This window comes from Carassius gibelio, chromosome A2 (assembly GCF_023724105.1).
Source record: "Carassius gibelio isolate Cgi1373 ecotype wild population from Czech Republic chromosome A2, carGib1.2-hapl.c, whole genome shotgun sequence".
In the NCBI taxonomy this organism is placed as follows: domain Eukaryota; kingdom Metazoa; phylum Chordata; class Actinopteri; order Cypriniformes; family Cyprinidae; genus Carassius; species Carassius gibelio.
The window spans coordinates 21799502-21821320 of NC_068372.1; the positions used below are offsets into that span (position 1 = coordinate 21799502).

Sequence of the window (21819 nt, forward strand, 5' to 3'; positions counted from 1 at the left end):
GTGCCTCCAACCAGGGCACCACAATCAGGGAAAAGGTTTTGTGGCTGTTTAATTTGTCAGTGCCAGTTGCCAATTCTTTTATTTGACACACTTTTTTATTTTTAAACCGAGATTGCGCTTTAAAATATATAATGATGTTAAAGCTTAGCAGGAAACATTTAATAACAGTAGCAGATTTGTATTGCTTGCAGTGTAGCACACCAGATTTATACCTACCCCGTAGATTTAGTTTAATAAGAGGTCAAACTGTATGGACCCTTTAAAGTATTTAGCCTCGCTACGATGCACGCACAGTCTGGATTTGGACAAGCTATGAAAAGCGAGGGGGCGGGGTCTGTGACGTGGTTCAGCGCGCTCCTGTGTGTACGTCTGGTCCGTTTCTACCAATGACGATGTGATGGACAATATGGCGCCGGGAGTAGATTTAGCTTGTGAACCTGTCGTTGTCTAAAAGACTGGTGATCCGACAGGATGAACCTCTGCGCCCAATACTTACGGTAAGTAAAATCCGGAGATTCTATTACTCGAATTGACGACCGAGTCCGTGTTTCTATCGTTGAGGCCCAATGTGGTTCATCGGAATGTTGCTCGGCTACCATTGGCTGGGAGTGCTAGACGCTAGGCTAGTTAGCATGCGAACCTGTAAACGAGACACGAAACTGAATACAGAAAGAAGCTGCTGACATTTAGACCTAAAAATTGCAAAAAAGGATTGAAAGATGGGCGGTTCGACAAATCGCGACATTTACTTGATGTAACGTTAACGATAACTCGTGTCTAAATGGCAGCTGTTGTGGGAGGGCATGCTAAGTGCTGTGCTGTGTTAGCCCGCGTTAGCTACAAACATACCACTGGATGAAGTCAGAAAACAGTCACACATGCTCGCTACATTAGTCACATTAAAGCATCGGGTGACTAGTCATCTTCAAAATATACCTAAAAAACAAGACTTCATTTGTTACGTATCTGCTGTACACAGGTTTCCTTTCATTTCAGGTTGAATAATACATTACAGTGATGAGCCAATGGTGACAGTGAACTGATGTAATACGTTTTAATAAAGCTGTTATGTTATTTAATGTTTTTTTTTTATTTATTTATGTGGTTTACAAGTGTGTTTGACCTTGTTTTAGTGTGTCGCTCGATCGTTTTAGCTGTAGGACGTATCGATTTGGACCAATAACGTTTAGATTCGGAACAAAATCAACATGAATTTCTTAAGAGTTTTCTTTAGACTTTTTGAGACCTTATCTGTGAGAATTTCAGGTATGCAAGTCATTGTTTTTGCATCTAACATGCTTCAGTAACCTTGAGTTGGTTCAAAACAGTGTCTGTGACATGAATCGACCAAGGGAGTTTGTAAATGAAATTAGTGGCTGGTAATGACAAATCCAGGCCATTTGAACGTGAAAGGTTGTCAGCAGTGTGCTGAGTGGATGCGTTTGTTGTTGAGGAGTGTTGTGAAGGAATGATGGTGCTCTGATGATGCACATTTCTGCTCCAAACTGACAGTGAGTTGAGAACATGTCTTTAGTACTATGGTTTGTACTTGCTGAAACGGACAACAGAAAAGCTGTATGTTGTTATGCTTTAATGTAATCAGATCACTTTATGAAGTCAGCAGTCAAGTTGTAGTCGATTGTTAAGAGACTTTCAAGCCAGCTGTTTGAATCGTCACTTGCTCAACTGGTCCAGTGCTACAGTCACAACATTTTATATTTCAATGCTCTTGTACATCCGACATGTTTTTTTTATGCCTTACAGAACATTTAGCTTTGTATGATATTTTCTATAAAATTTTGTACATTGTTGTTGCTGCTCTAAATGTTACCATCTTATCAAACTGGGTTTTTTGATGGTCTTGGATACATGTGCAAGAATTAATTAAAATTCTAAACCTATATATAGTGGCGGCTCGATTAATGAGGAAAAGTCACCCATTCAATTGATAAATTAACGGCTCCTTAAAGATGTAAAGGGAACTGAACTACTATAGGATTCATAAAAAAATAAATAAACGGACATTAGGAATCAATCTCTTGTTCTCGTTATGTTTCTATATGCGTGTTAACAGCAGCAAATGAAGACTTACGCCAGGATGTGGTTTTTCCAAAAAAACTTTTTACTTCGGTTTCAGCTTAATAAGGAATAATTCACATAATTATTATATTTTAAAAGTCACATAAATCACTGTTTACACAACTCACTTATATTACACTGCTCATTTATATCACGTTCTTCACTTAGAATACACTGCTTACTTAAATTACTGACTTATATTACAATGCTCCCTATTATCGATATGAATCTTTGCTCTTTCGTGTTTTTTCACCTTCTCCGAGAGATGATGCATTTCGGTGACACCTGTAGTTGTCCATGAGATGTTTGTCATGCTCTCGCAATGGAACAAAATGCAACGGAAATAAAGCGTCAGCTACTTCGCAGCCTATTAGCCTTTTACTCCCCTCATACCATGTCTTCGAAAATCCTCGTTTATACGACTTCCCGTCCTTTGTAGATACTTGTTTGATGTTTAAATTTCGTTTGTGTGTGTTGGGAATCATATTTTTCAAATAAAGCCAGGGTAACACTCATTTTACATACAGCACACAGAGAAAATGACATGAATATGACAGTACACAAATGCATAAAGCACAGCATTATTTGAAATCACGAGTTTAAAGCTTAAAGCATTAAATACACATGGACCGACTGTCACACACTGAACACATGATCATGCTTGATAAAAATGCACACTTCACAAGATCTCACCGCTGACTTTGACTAAGTTTGATGGTTTGAGAAATGAAATGTTCATTAGCCATTTAAAGATTTGTTTAAATAATATAAATTTGTATTTTCTTAATGTTGACAGCAAACAAGAAAGCATTATGATGTTTGCCTTTCTGTTACTAATAATATAAGCAATCGTTATAATACTTTTTGTATACATTAATTCTAGAGATGCACTGATTGCAATTTTCTTTGCCGATTTCCTTTTTTTTTTTGCATTCTCTTTAACAACTATTTAACATTCCAAAACTTACTGTTTTACGTTTTAGTGCAGTTAGCCACTCAGTCTGAGTGTGGCTTGTGCGCTCCACTAATATAGATCAGTGGTGGTGCGTGCGCTTTTGGTGTAAGCGCGATACCTGCGGGAATTACTTAAAATATTGAGCAGTACAAGCACTATTTAACCGGTGTGAATGAGACGTGTGTTAGAGAGAAGTAGAGGTCTGAAGTCTCGGCCAGTTTACAAGGCAAAAGAAAAATGCTTACCAGTTTTCAGAATAATCCAATCCGAGTTATGTTAAAAATTCTCCTTGCTCTTCCAAGTCTTTCAGTGGGGTAAGCATGTGATTGTTGTCAACAGTTCAGAAGATGTGAAATAAAGTGCACACATCTGTAATAAAGCATCCCTCACACGGCACCGGGGTGTGAATAAAGCCCCCCCCCCCATAGCGAATCCATGCGTTTGTGTAAGATAAATATTGAGATTTCAAACATAATAAAAACTTTTTTTTTCCTCACTTCTGCTAGAGGGACATCTATCAGCGTTTGTACAGCATTTGTTTAATCCTTTGTCAAATAATTTTAAATTTCTTAAATACTACTACTACTAATAGTGTGTATATATATATATATATATATATATATATATATATATATATATATATATATATATATATATATATATATATATATAGGTTTATATCGGCCCCTGCTATATCGGCATCGTCTGTCAAAATTCCAATATCGGTCGACCACTACTTTGTATTAAACTATGCATACATGCATGGTGCTGTTTTTTTTCTTCTAATTGTTTAAGCAGCTTTATTAATTATTTATGGTTTATAAACTTTATTTTAAACATTATGCCCTTTTTTTTCAAAGATAGCTGTTATTTTATTCCACTTTGAAGAAACGTGCTGCATAATATTTTGCACGATGAGTCCTCTTGTGGCCTCAGGAGAGAAGCCAAAAGTTTTTTTTCCCCCCTAACTGAAATTATGCCTTTTAAATTAGAATATAATCGTATGTTATCACGAATCACTTGAACTATGTGCTTGACAAATATAAAAAAATATCCCAAAATGCACTTGAGCTTGAGGAATGTATAATAATGAAGCCCTGAACTGTGATGCTTTCCTGTTCACTCCAGAGCTGTGTTCACCAGACCTTGCTCAATGATTCTCTCTTCAACCATCTCCTCATTAATTAACACATTCATTTCTTGTTTTGAGCAGGCAGGCAGAGGCCCTGAAGGCTGACATGACAGGTATGTGCTAGTTTATTCCAATTTAGTTAGGACTTATATCATGGTATTTAGATGTTTATCTAATGTGTAATCTTTAAAATATTGATAATATGAGTGCGTTGGTTGTAAGTTGCACATATTATTAAAATTATTGATGTGATGTATGAGGTTGCTTAGAGTCTATTGCTATATTTTGCATTTGTCATCTTATCACTGTCACTCTGGTAACCATGGCATTGAATGTGGTTACTAAGACGTGCAGGTCTTTGTCCAAATGAACAGAAAGGCGCTATTAGACTCCGTCAGTCACGTCCTACAGTGCGGCTGCAGTGTTAGCTGTTTAACATGTTCCACTCCGTGTGTCATGCAGATTCAAAGCTTGGTGCCGCAGAGGTCTGGACGTCAAGGCAGGCTCTTCAGGACTTGTACCAGAAAATGCTGGTTACAGACCTGGAGTATGCCCTGGACAAGAAAGTGGAACAAGATCTGTAAGAAAACCAATAACAATGCTATATGTAATTGACATGCAGAAATCCTGGTTTTGTGTATTTTGTTGAAAATATCTGATTGACTATCATCTTGTCTCACTTTTGTTTTAGCTGGAACCATGCTTTTAAGAATCAAATAACCACACTACAGAGTCAAGCTAAGAACAGGGCCAATCCCAATCGAAGTGAAGTTCAGGCCAATCTCTCCCTGTTTCTTGAGGCAGCTAGTGGATTCTACACACAAGTAAGATGCGTTATTGTGCAGTGCTCATTGTTATGCTCATTGTTAACCAAAGACCAGATTTTTGTCACATGACAAATTGTTATGCCAGTCTGCTGTTCTTTGTTGAGAACAGAGTCTTAGTGCCTTTTATAAAGAGCTGGACGATTAATCTAAAAGTAATCGAAACTAGGGCTGTCACTTTTAGTTCGAAAATCGATTGCACAATCGATCGGACCAACCCAAAAAGTTTCGAAAACGTAAATAAGGAAACGATTTTAACCAAATATGTACACTATTATTTTTAAAATGATTAAACAATTAAAAAATATAGATGTAACAAAACTCACAAACAAGAAGAAAAAGAAAATAAAGAAATCCGAAAGTGCTGAATGCCATGCGAAAGCTAGACAGAAAATACCAGCAATTTTTTACGCGCCCACAAGACCCAGTGACGTCGCACCAAATGCGAATAGAGCGTCTGGCGCAAATGATTTCAATGTTAAGTCAATGTAAAGATGTGTTTACTCGCGTCTGGAGGTCTCGCGGCGCGGTAGACGCGAATTCGCCTCATGAGTTATGAAAAGGACCATTGCAAGCTGACAGCGACCGGCTTTTGTGGTGGAAAATAGGCAGTAATACCCCCACCTTGCGCAGCTGTACCTGAGTGTACCTGGGACATCAATGCGGTCGAAGCGCGTCTTCTCAACAGCTGGACATATAGTGAATAAAAAACGCTCTGCTCTGGACCCCGAAAATGTTGATTGACTTGTTTTCCTGTCCAATAAAATTGTAATGGCCCTAGCCTTCAATTATGCCTGCCTAGTGCCGCCTAGCCTAAGGTGTCGTTTACGTTCAATAAAAAAACACACATGGCCTGTTCTCAAGTCCATTTAAAGTTTCATTTTTTGAGCAGTTGTTTGAAATGCATTGAATCATTATTTAAAATAATCTTGTTGATTTTTGAATTGCCTAAATCATAAATGCAGCCGGGTTGAAGTCTGCAGTGATGTTTTTCTTTTGTTATGGCAGCCGTCCACTGTGCATATATATTTTTTTGAGAATGTTGCACTCCTGTTGCTGTCTGCATGAAACTTCATGCCAATAAATAAGAAATATTGCTGACTTGTGCGTTTCCAGCGCTCTCTTTACGTTCGTCCGTTATTTGACGTTGAAAAAGGAAACGCCCTTTTTTAGACATGAAAAATCGATTTTACAATCGATTCAATGAACACTTATGTCTTAAAAATCGAAAATGATTTTTTTTACAAAAGTGACAGCCCTAATCAAAACCGAAATTCAGAACCTTTAACCGACCTGCGTCTTTTGCAGCATTTCGCACGAGTGTGCTTTTTTTTTTTAAGATGCGGTGTCAAGTTAATCCTCCACTCATCAATGTCATTTCCAAAACAGTGGACCAATCAGAAGACCGTGGAGGCTGGGCATAGAAGCATTGTGACCTTCTGTTTACAGTTGCAAGTTGCTATGGCAACATGGCGGAGGAGGCAGTCTGCACTGTTTTTTTTTTTGTAGTTTTTTTTACATTCCTGAGCGCTTTGTTTTGCGTTTTTAGGTCCAAAGATGCCTTCTATGTGGAAGGCCAGTAAGAAACTAGATTACATACTTAATCTGCATATGGAGTGACCGGACAAAATCCCTGAAATGAAGATCACATGCAGCAGTGATCATGAGTCAGATTCTCATCTATAACGTTATGAGATCACAGGAGATGCAGCCTGCTGAGCCATTAGAGCTGCCATGTCCTGCTCTTGCTCTGCTCTTGCTCTTAATCAGCAGTGTTCTATTTACATTTTTGCACATGGCATTATTTAAAATATTTGTTTAATGGAGATGCAAGTTATTATTTTCTACTATTCCCATGACAATATTTAAAATGTATTTTGTTTGCAAGTTTGCAAGAGATGCTGGTTATTTTCTACTTTTGATATGGCAGTATTTAAACTCATTTATTTATTTTTTGAAAAAAGAAAAAGAAAGTTATTTATTTTCTACCTTTTTAGGAAACTTGCTTTTTACATTACAACTGAAATTGTACTTTTTTTTCATAATACTTTTCATTTTAAGCAATGTTTGTTCTATTCTAAATACTCAATAGCCGCATTTCCACTGTCGGGCCAGTGCGTGCCAGGGCTTAAAGCTTGCCGGGCGGGGCTCATAGCCCCGGGCCAGTAGCACCGAGGCCAGAATAGCGCAGGGTTTCCACAGTGGAGCTTGAAGCACCGCTGCACGTCACTAAAACATGCCCTTTACACGCCTCTCAGGACAACGTCACGCAACCCCATCATTTCACCAACAAAGAGAAGTTATCAGAGAACTACGAAATAAGTCACTGGAACATGCGCGATCACAAAACGAACACGATAAAAGCGGCCGTTTGTTTGCATGCTTTGTTATATATTCAAATTCAAAACCATCGATGTTACTATAGAATAAGTGATACATTGATCATATTGATTTAATTTATCAGGACTCAAAATTAATCACACATAAATACACTTATTTCTATTTTATTTATTTATTTTTAACGCTCATGAAAATAGCCTGCTTATTCAGTCGAGTCTGTTTCTGTTTATTAGCCACAGTAGCCGTCACATTTAGAATGAATGATAATATCGCTATTTTTATAAAAGCTCCCGAACATAAAAACATTATTAGGCTATATTCTTTTATGATAGGCAACGTGAGAAAAACCCTTGAGACGAGGCTTGTGACAGATAATATAAGTTACTTAATAAATACACGATTGTGATAGAGAATAAGGAGCTGACGTCTGATTTCTTAAAGCGGTCATATTTTACCATGTTTACTGTGGTAACATGTTTAGCGTGCATATCTTTTTCATCGCTTATAAATATTTCAGTCTTGGTGATTATAATCCACATTGAATCAAGTTATTTCAAACACTCGCTGCAGACTGAAAGAGAGTTTTGAGCTCGACACTCGAAAAAAGTGTTTAATGCTGGTGTTAAAGCTGTTATCTTTCTGAAATGATCCTCAGCGCAGACTCTCTATTTTTATAAAAGCTCCCAAATAAAAATCATTATTATATTTTGATGATATGCAACGTTGAGCTAAACTCACGAAACGAGACGACAGATAAAATGTTACTTAATAAATACACAATTGTAATAGAGAATAAGAAGCTGACGTCTGATTTATCCAAGCGGTCATATTTACCATGTTTACTATGGTAACGTTAATGTTTAGCGTGCATAGTCTTTTATATATATAAATATTTATAAATATTTCTGCCTTGTTTAGTGATTATAATCCACATCGGATCAAGTTATTTCGAACACTTGCTGCTAACTAAGAGTGAGTTTTGAGCTCAACTTATTTTAAAACGTCTTTAATGCTGGTGTCAAAGCTGTTATCTTTCTGAAATGATCCGCGCTGACACTCTCTAGACACGGAGAAGCTCCGCCTTTGTTCATAACCCCCCCTCTAGCCCCAGCTGGCCCGCTTTGGCCCAAGGTTTTCGTCGGGCCAAAAAACCCTGGCCGTTGGCCCCGAGGAAGCTCCGGCGAGGCACGATCAAGCCCCGGAAGTGACAGTGGAAACGCGACTGGCCCTGGCACGCACTAGCACGGCCGGTCTTAACTCGATAGTGGAAATCATAACCATAAATAATGTGTTTCCTTTAATTATTTTCAAATCACAAAGATAAGAAATGCACTCTTTTATTAGAAAAAAAATCCCACATTTAATATTTGAACATATTTACAGTACAAACCTTGTCAGTGAACTGTGAGGGCTAACAAACAAAAACAAAATAATCGTTTATTTAATCAAGGCCTTGATTTTTGGTCATATCGTCCAGCCCTACTTTTATATATATATAAAAAAAATCTCTCTCTCTTGATCCTTAGCTGTTGCAGGAGCTGTGCACGGTGTTTAATGTGGACTTGCCTTGCCGTGTGAAGTCATCTCAGCTTGGCATCATCAGCAATAAACAGAGCAGCACCAGTGCCATAGTGAAGCCCCAACCCAGCTCCTGTTCCTACATCTGCCAGCACTGTCTTGTCCATCTTGGAGACATTGGTGAGCTCACTCAGATTTCTTGTAGCCACTTTCCCGAGAACACCAGGAAACTGCTTTGCTGCTTTTATGAATATGAAAGAATGGGAGGATTTAATTGGTTGTGGTTTATTTTACGCAATCCACAGCACGTTATCGGAACCAAACCAGCCAGGCTGAGTCGTACTACAGACATGCAGCTCAACTTGTTCCCTCAAATGGTTGGTTTGTTTTCATATTCTCAAGCACGCCACTGACATGTGAATATATATATATAAAACGAATGAATTAAAAGTGATATTTTCCCCTCTGCTCTCAGGTCAACCTTACAATCAGCTGGCCATCCTGGCTTCCTCTAAAGGAGACCACCTCACAACAATCTTCTACTACTGCAGAAGCATTGCTGTCAAATTTCCCTTTCCAGCTGCCTCCACCAACCTACAGAAAGCTCTTTCCAAGGCCCTAGAAAGGTCAGAATATTTATATTTATTGGATCATAAAGTTTTGCTCACACTATCATATGTAAGTAGGAAACTAGTGCTTAATTCTCTTGTGTCTGTTTAATCCACAGCCGGGATGAGGTCAAAACAAAATGGAGCGTGTCTGATTTTATTAAGGCCTTCATCAAGTTCCACGGCCATGTTTATCTCTGCAAAAGCCTGGATAAGTTGAACACCCTGAGAGAGAAACTAGAGGAGCAGTTCCAGGTATGGCCAAAACCACCGGCTGTTGCACTTCATGTCATTTTTCCCCATTAATGTAAGGTGGCAGATATTTGACAGATTTCTGTCTCATTAGTCTGTCTTAGTTTGAATTTGCATGCTCCTTAATCTCCCTACTAATGCGCTCCACAGAGGCTGATTTTGCAGAAAGCCTTCAGCTCCCAGCAGCTGGTCCACATCACAGTGATAAACCTGTTTGAACTGCACCACCTCCGAGACTTCAGCAATGAGGCAGATGAGCACAGCTACAGCTCGGATGAGCAGATCAGCTGGATTCAGCTCCTCGGCCTCTTCAGTATGGTTTCTTTTCACACTGTTCTCAAGCCAAGTCTTATGGTCTTTTTAAATTCTGGGTTAAGTACATTACCGCTTGTAATTTTGAAAGACACTAAAACACACCATTCAAAAGTTTAAGGGGGGTAATTTCTTAAGTTTCTATTTATTTGATCAAAAATACAGTTAAAAGTGCGGTAATATTGTGAATATTATTACAAATCAAAGTAATTTTTCTAATGTTTTAAATGTAAATCTTTTGTAATGTAATAAATGGCATTACTTTGACTTTTGAAACTTAATGCATCCTTGATGAATGAGTGATAAAAAATAATCGTATTACGCTAATGTTATACCACTTTTAGCTCTAAATGTTTTTGGTTGTTTCGCTGGTTTATTGACCTAATAAATATAGAAATATAGTGTGAAATGTTGAAAACTGACTACCCATGATTGATTATTATTGGGACCATTGAAGAAAAATTTAATTATATAATGTCATTGTGCAAAATGTTTAAAATGTGGTGATCGATTCTGCAAATAAAACTTGTAACTCTAGTTGGTGCAATGCTATAATGTTAATGTCTTTCCCTAGTGTCTTTCCTGGGTGTGATGCTAAGCCGAGCTTTACTCAATAAGAACCGAGAGGAGATCATGGGGGAGTGCCCTCTTCCTGCCATCAAAGTGTCTCTGGACTGGCTGAGGCTTCGACCCAGTGTGTTTAATGAAAGTGCTCTGGACAAACAACAGTAGTAAGAAAGGCTTCTTTTTCTCCTGTGACCATAGTACTGAACACTATTTCAAAACCGAAGATAGTTGATTTAGCATTTGAATGTGTTTATATTTGTTGGGGAACTTGAGGTAGTTTCTAAATAGCCCGGGTCTCTTTAATCCACTATTTGCATAATCCCAGCAACAATACCCACCATCCATTGCACAGAATGTCTGTTTTTGTCTTTTTAAAATGATTCTGCTTGAGTGAAGATTTTGAGGTATTGAATACTGTTAAGATGACACATCTTTGGCATCTCACAGCATCTGGCCATGGCTGGTGTCCATTCTGAACAGCTTTCAGCCTAAGGAGGAGGATGTGTCAAATGTGTCAGGTAGTGAGCACTGCATCACATGCTGGAATTTGCTCATGAACGTTTCTTTTCTTTTTGTTAATAGCCATGATTGTTTGTTTCACAGTGATTCCACTTCCCGAGGAGTTTGAACTGCAGGGCTTTCTAGCCCTTCGGCCTGCTCTGCGGTAATTCTTCATGATTAATTGATCGCTGTTCTTGTTTTAACTCCTTATTTCACACACATGACTATTTTAGCTGTATTTGTTCTCTTAAGGCTGTTATTTAATGGTTTCAGAATGCTGGACTTCTCTAAAGGGCATCAGAGTATCGTGGTTGGCAAAGAGAGCCTGTTAATTCATTCCCGACACCAGAGACTCATCAGCGTAGGCAAGTGGGTGGCTGACAACCAACCACGGTAAGCTGTTGTTTCATTTTCTATTCATCATTTCTATGGCTTTCTAGGACTTTCTTGACGTCTGTCATCTTAATTTTTCTTTGCTTTTATTTGCATTTGATCCCCTTTTTTGATTTGTTGCATTTCCTTGTGTGTGTGTGCAAAAACGTAATTTTTACTTTTGGCATCAACAGGTTGATCCAGTGTCGCATAAGTGATGGCCTTCTGCTCTTCATCACTGATATCCCTGAGATGGTAGTGGAAGAGCCACAGGAAAAAGACTCGCCTGTCCTCCAGGAGTCCTCTAATGGTGAGCAGACCCCGAACGACAGCACCCAGGGCCTGAAGTCGGTCCTCTCGGCGGGAAAGAATCAGAACAGTGGGCTGGATGGCAGTGAGAGACCTGTGGTCACCTTCAAAGAGAACATCAAACCTCGAGAGCAGAGTAGAGAACCGATCCAGAACCAGAGGGATGCAGGGAAGGACAGAGCTGGATTTAATAAAGGAAATGGAATACAAGGGAAGAACGAGCAGAAGAAAGAGGGCAAGAGAAAGAGCGAGGTGAAGAAAAACAGTCATGATAAAACAACAGAGGTTGGGAAACAGGTAAGAGAGAGCCTTATTTTGTTGTAATTCTTTTTCAAATGTGTCAACACCTCCTGATCTCCGCTTTGATTTGCTGCAAGGTGAAGACTCAGACTGAGATGAGGAAGACTCCAGTGTCTGAGGCGAGGAAGACTCCAGTCACACAGACTCAAACAACATGCTCTTCACAGTTTATCCCCATCCATCACCCAGGAGCTTTCCCCCCTCTTCCCAGCAGACCAGGTACCCTCACACACTTCCTACATTCCACACCTGAACATTATTAACACATGGGCTGTTCACTTCCTCACTTCCTTTTTCTTTTTTCTTCTTCTTCAGGTTTCCCCCCACCAGCATATGTGATCCCTCCTCCTGTGGCATTCTCCCTGAGCCCAGGGTTTACCTTCCCAACAGGTGTATCCGTACCCGCACCCTTCCTCCAGACTGCTTCCCACCCTCAATCTGCCAATCCGGTCCAGACGGGCAAACCCTCACACATTCCCTACAGCCAGCAGAGACCCTCGGGTCCTGGAGCCCTAAACCAAGGCCCTCCACAGCCTTCCCCTACACAGCAATCCCAGCAGGCCTTGCAACAATCTGTACAGCTTCAAGTACAACAACAACAACAGCAGCAGCAGCAGTCGCCCACAAAGCAGAGCTCCCAGCTTGGAAAAAGTCCACCACATCATCACAGCATGCAACAGGTAACGTGACGCTTCTGTTTGGCTTATTATGCCCATTTCATTGGCTCTCGTGGTGCTGAGGTTCAATATCTGCTCTGCTGTTTCTATGACAAGTCCGATTACCATGGCAACTACTTAGAAACATGCATGTTACTGACCTTGTTGGGTAATGTCTCTATTTTCTCTAATTTTATTTTGTTCTTGCAGTCTTACATGCAGGTGCCTGAACAGCCTGGTCAAATGTGGAACCAGCACCAAACTCAGCCCACCATGCAGAAGATGCCCATGCAGATTCCAGTCAAACAGCCTTTCTTCATGCCCAGCCAGGACCCAATGAAACTCTTTGAGCACCCCATGAGCATGCAGCCTCCTCAGCCCAGCATGGACAAGAAGATGAAGTTTCCAGAGGTCAAAATGCAAGATTTCTACTGGGAGCCTTCTTACCATATGGGAGGAGAGGGCAGGAGTGGAATGGGGGACAGGATGAGCAAACGTCAGCCTGGAGTCTTCTGCCCTGACCAGGAGAACATGCCCAGAGGCCCTCCATATGAAGTTAGCATTCTTTGTCTTCTCTGTTTAGACAAATGTAGTTATGTTACAGACGGGCTTAACATACCGTATTTTCGGGACTATAAGTCGCACTTTTTTTCATAATTTGGCTGGTCCTGCGACTTATAGTCAGGTGCGACTTATTTATCAAAATTAATTTGACATGAACCAAGAGAAAACATTACCGTCTACAGCCTCGAGAGTGCGCTCTATGCTGCTCACTGCTCTTGTAGTCTACACTGAGCAACATAGAGCTCCCTCTTGTGGCTATAGTCGGTAATGTTTTCTCTTGGTTCTTGGTTCTAAACAAATGCGACTTATAGTCCAGTGCAACTTTTGTTTTTTTTCCTTGTCATGACGTATTTTTGGACTGATGCGACTTCTACTTAGAGTCCGAAAAATACGGTAATATTAACATGATTTGATAATAGCATTATATCCTATTACTCAATATTTAGGATGCATACTGTGTGTACAAAAACAATCATATTGTGAAAACGGAAGTAATTTCTTCTGTGTTGTGACGCACATCTGAGAGTAACGCATCATCATAAAGAAAATAAATGGGAACATGGTTCTTTGGATTGTAAAATGGATTGTTCTTTGGGCTGTGGATTGTATTTTGAGATGTGGCCATTGCACTCACAAATGGTGCAAAATGATCATGCAAAAGGCAGGGTTTCAATGATTTAAGTCCTGTATACATCACCTGAGAGAAGTCGGCTGTTTTTCACCGGAAGGTTCGCTTATGACATTTTGATATATTTTCAAATGTAATTTATTGATGGCAAAGATTTCCAACTGCCATTTACTCCAGTCTTCAGCGTCTCGCTATCCTTCAGAAATCATTCTAATACGCTGATTTGCTGCTCCAGAAATATTTCTTACCATTATGTGCTGCCTAATATTTTTGTGGAAACTAATTGCATAATGTAATTGAATGCGATATTTTATTTCAGACGGCCAAGTGGCAAGACGTTTTAAACAGATTTGGATTTTAAATATTTGATTTCCAAATTAATAACTTTCATCATTCATGAATTTAAAAAGGACAACATGAGGTTAAACATGCAATATAGTTCATAAATGCTTTAAACGTTCATCTTTTCATAATGTGTTCATGTTATTTATTAATAGTGTACTGCTTGGCGCAGTGTTCCCTAATTAGTAAGCAAGCATTCCTTTCCGAACACAGCTTCAGTGCTTATTCTCAGTCACTTGCTTCCACTTGCCCTTTGGTTTCTACGGGCTTAGCATCTGTACAATATCTGTTATGACTATGATTATCATAGTTTTCCGGCTTTAGCTGGGGATCATTTACAGCCATACTTTGTTTTATTGAAACTTGATCTCCGCGCATGCTTTCTAATTTTTCATCTCTTTCACGTTTCCACCTCTAGCTGTTTAACTGCTCTGAAGCATTCTGAGATGCGTTTCTGTGTTGTTTGAAAGACTATTTTACTTTTGAGTAAGTCAAACAGCTTTATCACAGGTCGCAAACAGAAATCAGGTTGAGAATCGCACTAATCTTCACAGGCTGCTGTTTTTCTCAGCTATGACAGGCTGCTTCCTTTTTTCTTACATCCTGTTTCTCTCATCCCTTTCCCTCCCTCCCTCTGTCTCTCCTTCCTTCCCCTTTGTGCCTCGTCTTTCACTAGGACAACAAGAGCTCCCCTCTTCTGCCCCCAGACCTGTTAAAGACTCTGGCGGACTTTGAGGAGGAGGAGGAGCTGCTCTTTACTAAACCTCATGATTTCTACCAGGCCTTGGCTGGCCCTCTTAATTCTGCTCCTGGAAGGAACATGTTTGTATGTAGTTCTCTTCCTATCATGTCGTCAGGCTGGAGTGGATATAGAAATTACATATATGCTTCTGTGGACAAAAACAAAAACAAAAAATCTGTTTCCTGTGTCCAATAGCAGTTTGGTAATAACTACTAAATTGTTATTACCGTTTTCCACATATTGGAATACACAAATAATAAAAGTAATTGAAACTAAGGAATTATAAATGTATGGGACACATGTAACTTCGAGGCACATCCTGGAATACTTTTAAAACCATATTGAAGAAGGCTATTCAGATTTAAATTAATGTATTGGTATAATTTATTTTTGTTTATTAATTTTATACAAATTATTTGTTATAAATAATGTTTGGCTTTCTGGAAATATATATTTTTTCCTACTACTGTGGTCTGTTGGAAATGATTGATCGGTGTTGGAACTTGCATGTCTATTGCGGAGTTCTCATCTTTTTTGCTTCTCTCTCTCTGTAGCTGCCAAATCAGTCCCGACTAGACAGTGGAGCTGATGTGATTGGTCAATCCTCTCTTCTCCCCCGATTTTCCATTCAGGTAGCCTAAAACTGCTTTTCTCTTTCTCAAACAATCACTTTAGTCTTGCATTTTAAATCAAAAATCACCAGGTGGCAGTGTTTTCATTCTAAACATAACCAGTTTTTGTGCTTTTTTTGGGCTGGGTGTTGCTATATTCTTACTTTCCAAACATGCTTTGACTGGTAATGAAAATACAAATCTTTTTTAATAAAAAATTATGAAGTGCAATAACCCAATATTTTCCAGATAGTATTCTCCCCGTTTTCTGACCTAACTCCGGTATATCTATCAAAGCTAGTCGCAAAAAGGCAAAAAGAAAAGAAAATATTGATTAAATAGCTTTTGTTGTTGTTTACAGGAGAACTCCTACCAGAACAGCATTTTTAGCGAAGCCTATGGTAAAAATATGGCTCCTGTGTCTAAGCCGGACATACCCATGATGCACCAGGAGCCTTCACTCTACTCCCTGTTTGAAGGAAATCCATGGTCCCCTTCCATTCCTGCTAGCTCAGGTACCATGTTGTAATTTTGATCTACTGTAGAATAGGATCAATTATAGAAATCATTTAACGATGTTTAATTTTGTTCATAGCCGTAATTTTAGATTGTACAGGGGATCAGTTTGTTAATGATTTGTTCCTATCTTTTGTTGTTCTAGATCATTCTACACCAGCCAGTCAGTCCCCTCACTCTTCCAACCCAAGCAGCCTGCCTTCCTCCCCTCCCACCCACAGCCATGGCTCTCTGCCCTTTTCCAACTTCGGCCCCATTGGGACGCCAGACAGCAGAGACCGCCGTGGTACCGATCGCTGGAAGGCTGAGAAAACTGGTAATATTGGTTATTCCCATGCAGAGAGTGTGCTCCTTTGGTTTATGTGTCTCTTCTTTTAGTCAACTTTATTACCACTGACCAGTGTCAGACTGCACTGTAGGCTATGGTATTTACTTTCTTTATACTACAACATGATTATAGAATAAAGAAGTAGAAAGTCTGTTCATTTTACAAGTTCAACCCCCCCCCCCCCCCACCCACTTTGTTTCATTTTAAATTATTTGTATGTTTTAGTAAATGTTATGTAGAATGAATATACATTTAATAGCAGTTGTTATGCTTGTATTATTTACATTCTTAAAATGAAATGGCCTGATTGACCACAAGTAGTAGTTAATAAACTGTTAATCATATACTGTCTTTCAGGTGTGAGCGGCTTTGGGTTGGACTACCTGCCTTCTGCCTCGTCCTCCTCTGTGACCGATACCAACAGCTGGCACCAGGGGGCGCAAACCAGCAGCTGGGCAGCCCAGGACATGCCAATGGAGGACTCCTCCACTGTCCTCCTTGACAGTTTCAAGGTAGCATGGGATGTTCTGTCTAATATTTAGTGTGTACTGTTTTCTACACATTCACTGGCCAACAACAGAGTTGTTATATATTTTATCATTTTACTTTAGTCTTAATTAGCCTCCATATTCCCTTTCTTCTATCCCTTTTTGTGTAGTCAATCTGGTCGAGCTCTATGATGCAGCCCGGTCCGTCTGCTCTGGAGCAGCTCCTGATGCAGCAGAAACAGAAGCAGCAGCGCGGTCATGGCAACATGAACCCGCCACACTGAGAGTCCACAGGAAGACGCACATGTGTGAAACATGATTCAACAAAAGAGGTGAAACACCACAAGCTCCAATCGGAAATTTCCGGCATTACCTGCGCGCAGAAGCTGGAGACGGCAAACGATGTGAAGCGACAGGCTCAAAACGAACCGCTCGCCTGACCGACGAGGGACGTGCAGCCCTCTCCTCTCCTCTATCTCTCTCACTCACTCTGTCTCTCTCCCTGTGAGGGCGTGCAAGCACCTGACCCGTCACGCTGCTCCGCACGTAGCCGCTGCAGAACACTGACTCTGAGGGGGACAAACTCTCTCTGATTGCAACACCTCTCTTCCTCTGGGGGGGGGTCAAAGGTCATTCTCCTGTCTCATCTGGACTTAAGACTCTGGACTAGACACCCTCATGCCCCCTGCTTAAATCTCTCTCTGTGACCGGCTCGCCGTACGTTAAGGAGTTGGGTGTGTGCGTGTCAGAAAGGGATGTTTATTGACGGCAGACGTGGTAATACGAGGGACAAAAAAAGCAAGAAGGACTGGTTTTGTGTTTTTATTCCAAGTCTGGATTCATTTTCTCAGAGGGATTCCTGTCGCTGTGTTCAGAATAAAAAATAAATAAATAAAAAAATGAATGAAGGATGATGCGAACAGCATGAAAGTGCACTTCTAGAGAATGTGCTCGGATATTAGATTGACACAGGCATGGATCATGGTGTTGTCATGTACAGTCTGTTGTTTTGTAAGAAGAGTTCGCAGAACGGGACAGGGAACGTCTCTAAAGTTCGAACCATTATGAAGCTCATAGCGACATTATAGCTCGATCAGTATCAAGCGGAGTTGGGGGTTAGACTATAGATGTAGGATGTAGTATCATTAGCTGCAATAGAGACTGCATTTATTAACAATACTGTATTTTGTGACTTGTTCTGTAGCAGTTTTAGCTCTCTGAAATATTATTCAGTAAATATGTTGAATAGTTTACTGCTAACGGGGGAGTTCATTCGCTATAAATGTGTGCTTCCCCTTTTCCCTCCTCTCCTCATTACTTTATTCTCTAGCTTAAATGCATAACGGCTTCTTTTGTTCTTGTTCTGCCTTTTTATTAATAGTTTTAAGCTTTATCAGCTCTCTTTGTGCCTGGTCTGTGTTTTTGCTCTTCCTTTTTTTGTTCTTTCTCTATTTTTGTTTTAAGGAATCGTTAGCATCGGAATCACAGTTGGCACTGTAGGGGTGAGGAGAACGGGGCTAGCTGTGACGCTTGTTAGCTCGGCAGAAAGGGATGTGAACCGGTGAAACTCAATTTCCCACAGCCACTGTACTCGGTTTAAAACCACAGAACGTACCTCCGAAAAGACCCTCAGCTCCCGTTACACTTAGCACTAAAAAGTCGTCTCTGAGGAAGAGCGTCAAGCCCGATTACTGCTTCATTCTGAAATCTTGTTACGTATATGATCGGTTGCCTTGGGTTAGCGTCACATGGCCATGTTTCTCAAGCTAGAAAAGGGACAAGTCGTCATAGACGCCCTGTTCGCAGCCTGTTTGGTTTTTTCTTCGAAGTAAAAAGCAAATATTGTAACTGTTCTCTTTTTAGTAGAGGATATAGCACTGAGTAGGCCTTTGAGACCTTGTGTGGGTGCCACTCTCTTTGGTAGAGATGTTCTGGGGCCAGGGGTTTGCGTTGGATAGGCTGAAATATCTAGAAAGCATTCACAGTGGTCATTTCTTCCTGGTTAAGTAAGATGTTTTTGTTCGGCGAAGGTTATATGAAAGACATACTCTCTCGTATGATGAGAATAAAGCGTGTTTTTATTTTTGAGTAGAGAACATTTTATTAAAGACGAACTTTAAATGATGTGTCTATTTGCTGTGTGATTGTGCTTCTCTTGTTGCATTTAAAATTGTATAAAAAAAATAGAGGAATAAATGATTAAATGGAACCATAAAAGTTGAGTTCAGTCTAAGTATCATCTGCGGAAGAATCTACAAGCAAAGTTTCAGTGGGAGCCGTGTGCCCCATTTTGTTCATCTTTTGTTTTCCTATTAAAATCGTTCAGCAAGTTTCAGAAGCCAGTGCTCTGATTGGTTGCTGTGGATGCCCAATATTCTTATATTCTTTTATTTTGGATGACTTTTGGTGCACGGTCTTGTGTGGATGTGCTTTTTTCGATACCCTCTATCTCAATGCATTGTAAATGTGGATTTTTCCCCTGTTGTTCAGTATTCCTTTTTTTTTTTTTTATTGTGGCTTCTGTAGTGACGTACATTACAATGCTGATCACAGGACAACAGCCTTGTGCCTCTGGGCCGTAATATAACATTCCAATAGTAAAGCTAAAAGAAAATATAACAGCCAGCTTTTTACATTCAAATTACCACTAAGACAGTTTGTCCCGACCCTAAATTCAGTCTGTCACTGATTCTGCATGAAATCCATATTTCAGAATGCCTTGTATTTTGGATGAGGGAGATATCCAGTCAAGGGATTTTTTTTTTTTTTTTTTTTTTTTTTTTTAAGAGGATTTTGTCAGGGAATAGTTGGGGGTGAGGATATCTCCTTCTATAATGGGCTTGATTTATTGTGTTCTTGTCTCTTTGTGGACACTTGTAAACTGGAATCAGCTATGCCTTTAATAAAATAAACCATGTCCTCATAGTCGGACTTGAGTCTTTTCTGTACCTCACACTTTCTCATACCTCGAAGTTCCTCCTCCTACCTTGAATCACAGACAAGTGCATGTCAGGGACACGGATGACTGTTAACCACAACATAACTAAAAGCTGCATGTGTTTAAACAGCTAGTATTACGTCATGACCCGATATCCTTTATAGCAGCCATTAAAAATCTTCTAGTATGAAATAAACTTAATCACTGTTTCATTTCTGAACTCTGTAAGAAAATCTCTGGTCTTTGCACATTGGTTTTATGGTGCATTCTGGAAAATGATTGATCGCTTTATTGCAGCAACAAATCCACAGTACTTGCAACTGTGATTATATTTACAAGTGAATTCCACAAACTTAACTGTAGGGGGCTTCAAAGTCATAAAAATGCACAAAACTACATAGTTGATTTAATTCATTAGTTATCATGAATTATAGTGTTCATATTGGTTGAAGTTTATAAATGTTTTGGTTAAATTCATAAATGTATTTAATTTTTTTTTCATAAGAGAGTTTAAATTTGTGTGGAAAGTTACATATTGATTTGCTATTTTAACATATTTGACAACTAATTAATGAATTAACTAATGAACATTAAGTTAATGTAGACATAACCCTATATTTAAGCATTACCATTTTATTTGATCACTATCCAGTTAATTATTGTACATTTGATTTGGTATAATATTGACTTACTTGAGGGGGAAATGGGTTTTACTGTAAATCACAGAGGAATGAACCGTGAACTTGATGCTGTCTAGAAATTGAAGGAACATCTCTCAGCTCCTCACCCACTTCCTGAGAGGAAACCAGAGTGGTTGAAGATCATCTTACCACACACACCAGCTGCCATATCATCTCTCTCCTTAATGCAAGTTCTATTAAACCGTTTTTGCCACAGAATATTTCAGTGTGTACTCGGGGCCACGTTGAGTAAATCTTTGACAAGCCCCTGCAAAAACTCACATGTCATTTTATTTCTAAATGCGTGTCTGTTTCCTATGCTGTTAGCTTCAGTTAAACCACACCCTCAGTCTTGGCCTGATGGCCCTTAACACGCTACCACAAATCACTACCAAATTGTCAAACTGTCTGTAATATAAAAATAGTATAAATTGTAATATTAATATTTATTCTAAAAGCTACATTCAGAGCCAGAATCTGTCTTTGAATTCAAACTAATATATACTTTATCTCTAGGTTGTTGATTAAAAGATAAAATCACAGATTCCTACACTGTTAACTAGAGGCTGTAATACATAGTACTATACATTTTTAAATTATTCAATGCAATAATTAACATGTATGAATTACAAGCATTGTATATGTAACTGTATATCTGTATGCGGTAGTAGTCACAGTTTCACCAGGTTAAGTGCACTCTATCTGTATTGTTAATTTTAACAATTAAATTATGAACCCAGTTAACAGAAGAATGCATATTTTGTAATGTGTTCTTCCTAAAAGTGCCTTATTCACAATATGCAAAGAGGATGTAAAGAAGAAGCATTTTCTAGACTCAGGTTTGTTTGTTTGTTTTATAGTTTTCTTTTTTTTTATCATTTGCTTAATTACATAGATTAGTTTGCAGATGTAGATGTGTTAGACTGCAACACAGAGCTATGTTTATGAAGGGTAATGAAAGAACCCCAATATATATCATATATATATAATATAATGTGCATAAGAGAAGAAAATGTATTTATTATATTTAAATTATAACATACTTTGTTTTTATTTTCCTATAATTTTCCTGTTTTAGAAATAAGGAACTAATCAGTCAATGAGATAAATAAGGATCAATCAATGTGAACATGCATCTGCTCTGGTTTCTACTGCACTGAATTCATTTGAACATCATTATGTTTTTGTAATTTGCGAAGCCTTGGGATTATGTTATGTAATGTTATACAAATGTCAGAACTCTATATATGGTTGACT

The 21819-nt window shown here is 39.1% G+C and overlaps 1 protein-coding gene across 4 annotated transcripts; it reads left to right on the forward strand.

Moving 5' to 3' along the window:
- The first annotated feature begins 349 nt into the window (after positions 1 to 349).
- Positions 350 to 19869, forward strand: smg7 (SMG7 nonsense mediated mRNA decay factor). 4 transcript variants are annotated; one of them, XM_052619196.1, is made up of 23 exons: positions 350 to 497; positions 4248 to 4279; positions 4629 to 4746; positions 4858 to 4990; positions 8857 to 9028; positions 9154 to 9225; positions 9324 to 9474; positions 9576 to 9711; positions 9859 to 10021; positions 10595 to 10751; positions 11035 to 11105; positions 11191 to 11251; positions 11362 to 11481; positions 11655 to 12066; positions 12153 to 12288; positions 12385 to 12749; positions 12936 to 13280; positions 14936 to 15085; positions 15556 to 15633; positions 15974 to 16127; positions 16274 to 16444; positions 16814 to 16968; positions 17115 to 19869. In XM_052619196.1, the coding sequence occupies exons 1-23, from the start codon at positions 472 to 474 to the stop codon at positions 17226 to 17228; spliced, it is 3492 nt and encodes a 1163-aa protein (XP_052475156.1). In that variant the 5' UTR covers positions 350 to 471; the 3' UTR covers positions 17229 to 19869. The 4 variants fall into 4 exon arrangements, with proteins under 4 accessions (XP_052475156.1, XP_052475147.1, XP_052475174.1 ...); XM_052619187.1 differs by having other exon boundaries at positions 352 to 497; positions 12147 to 12288; XM_052619203.1 differs by lacking the exon at positions 14936 to 15085 and having other exon boundaries at positions 353 to 497; positions 12147 to 12288.
- Positions 19870 to 21819: the final 1950 nt, after the last annotated feature.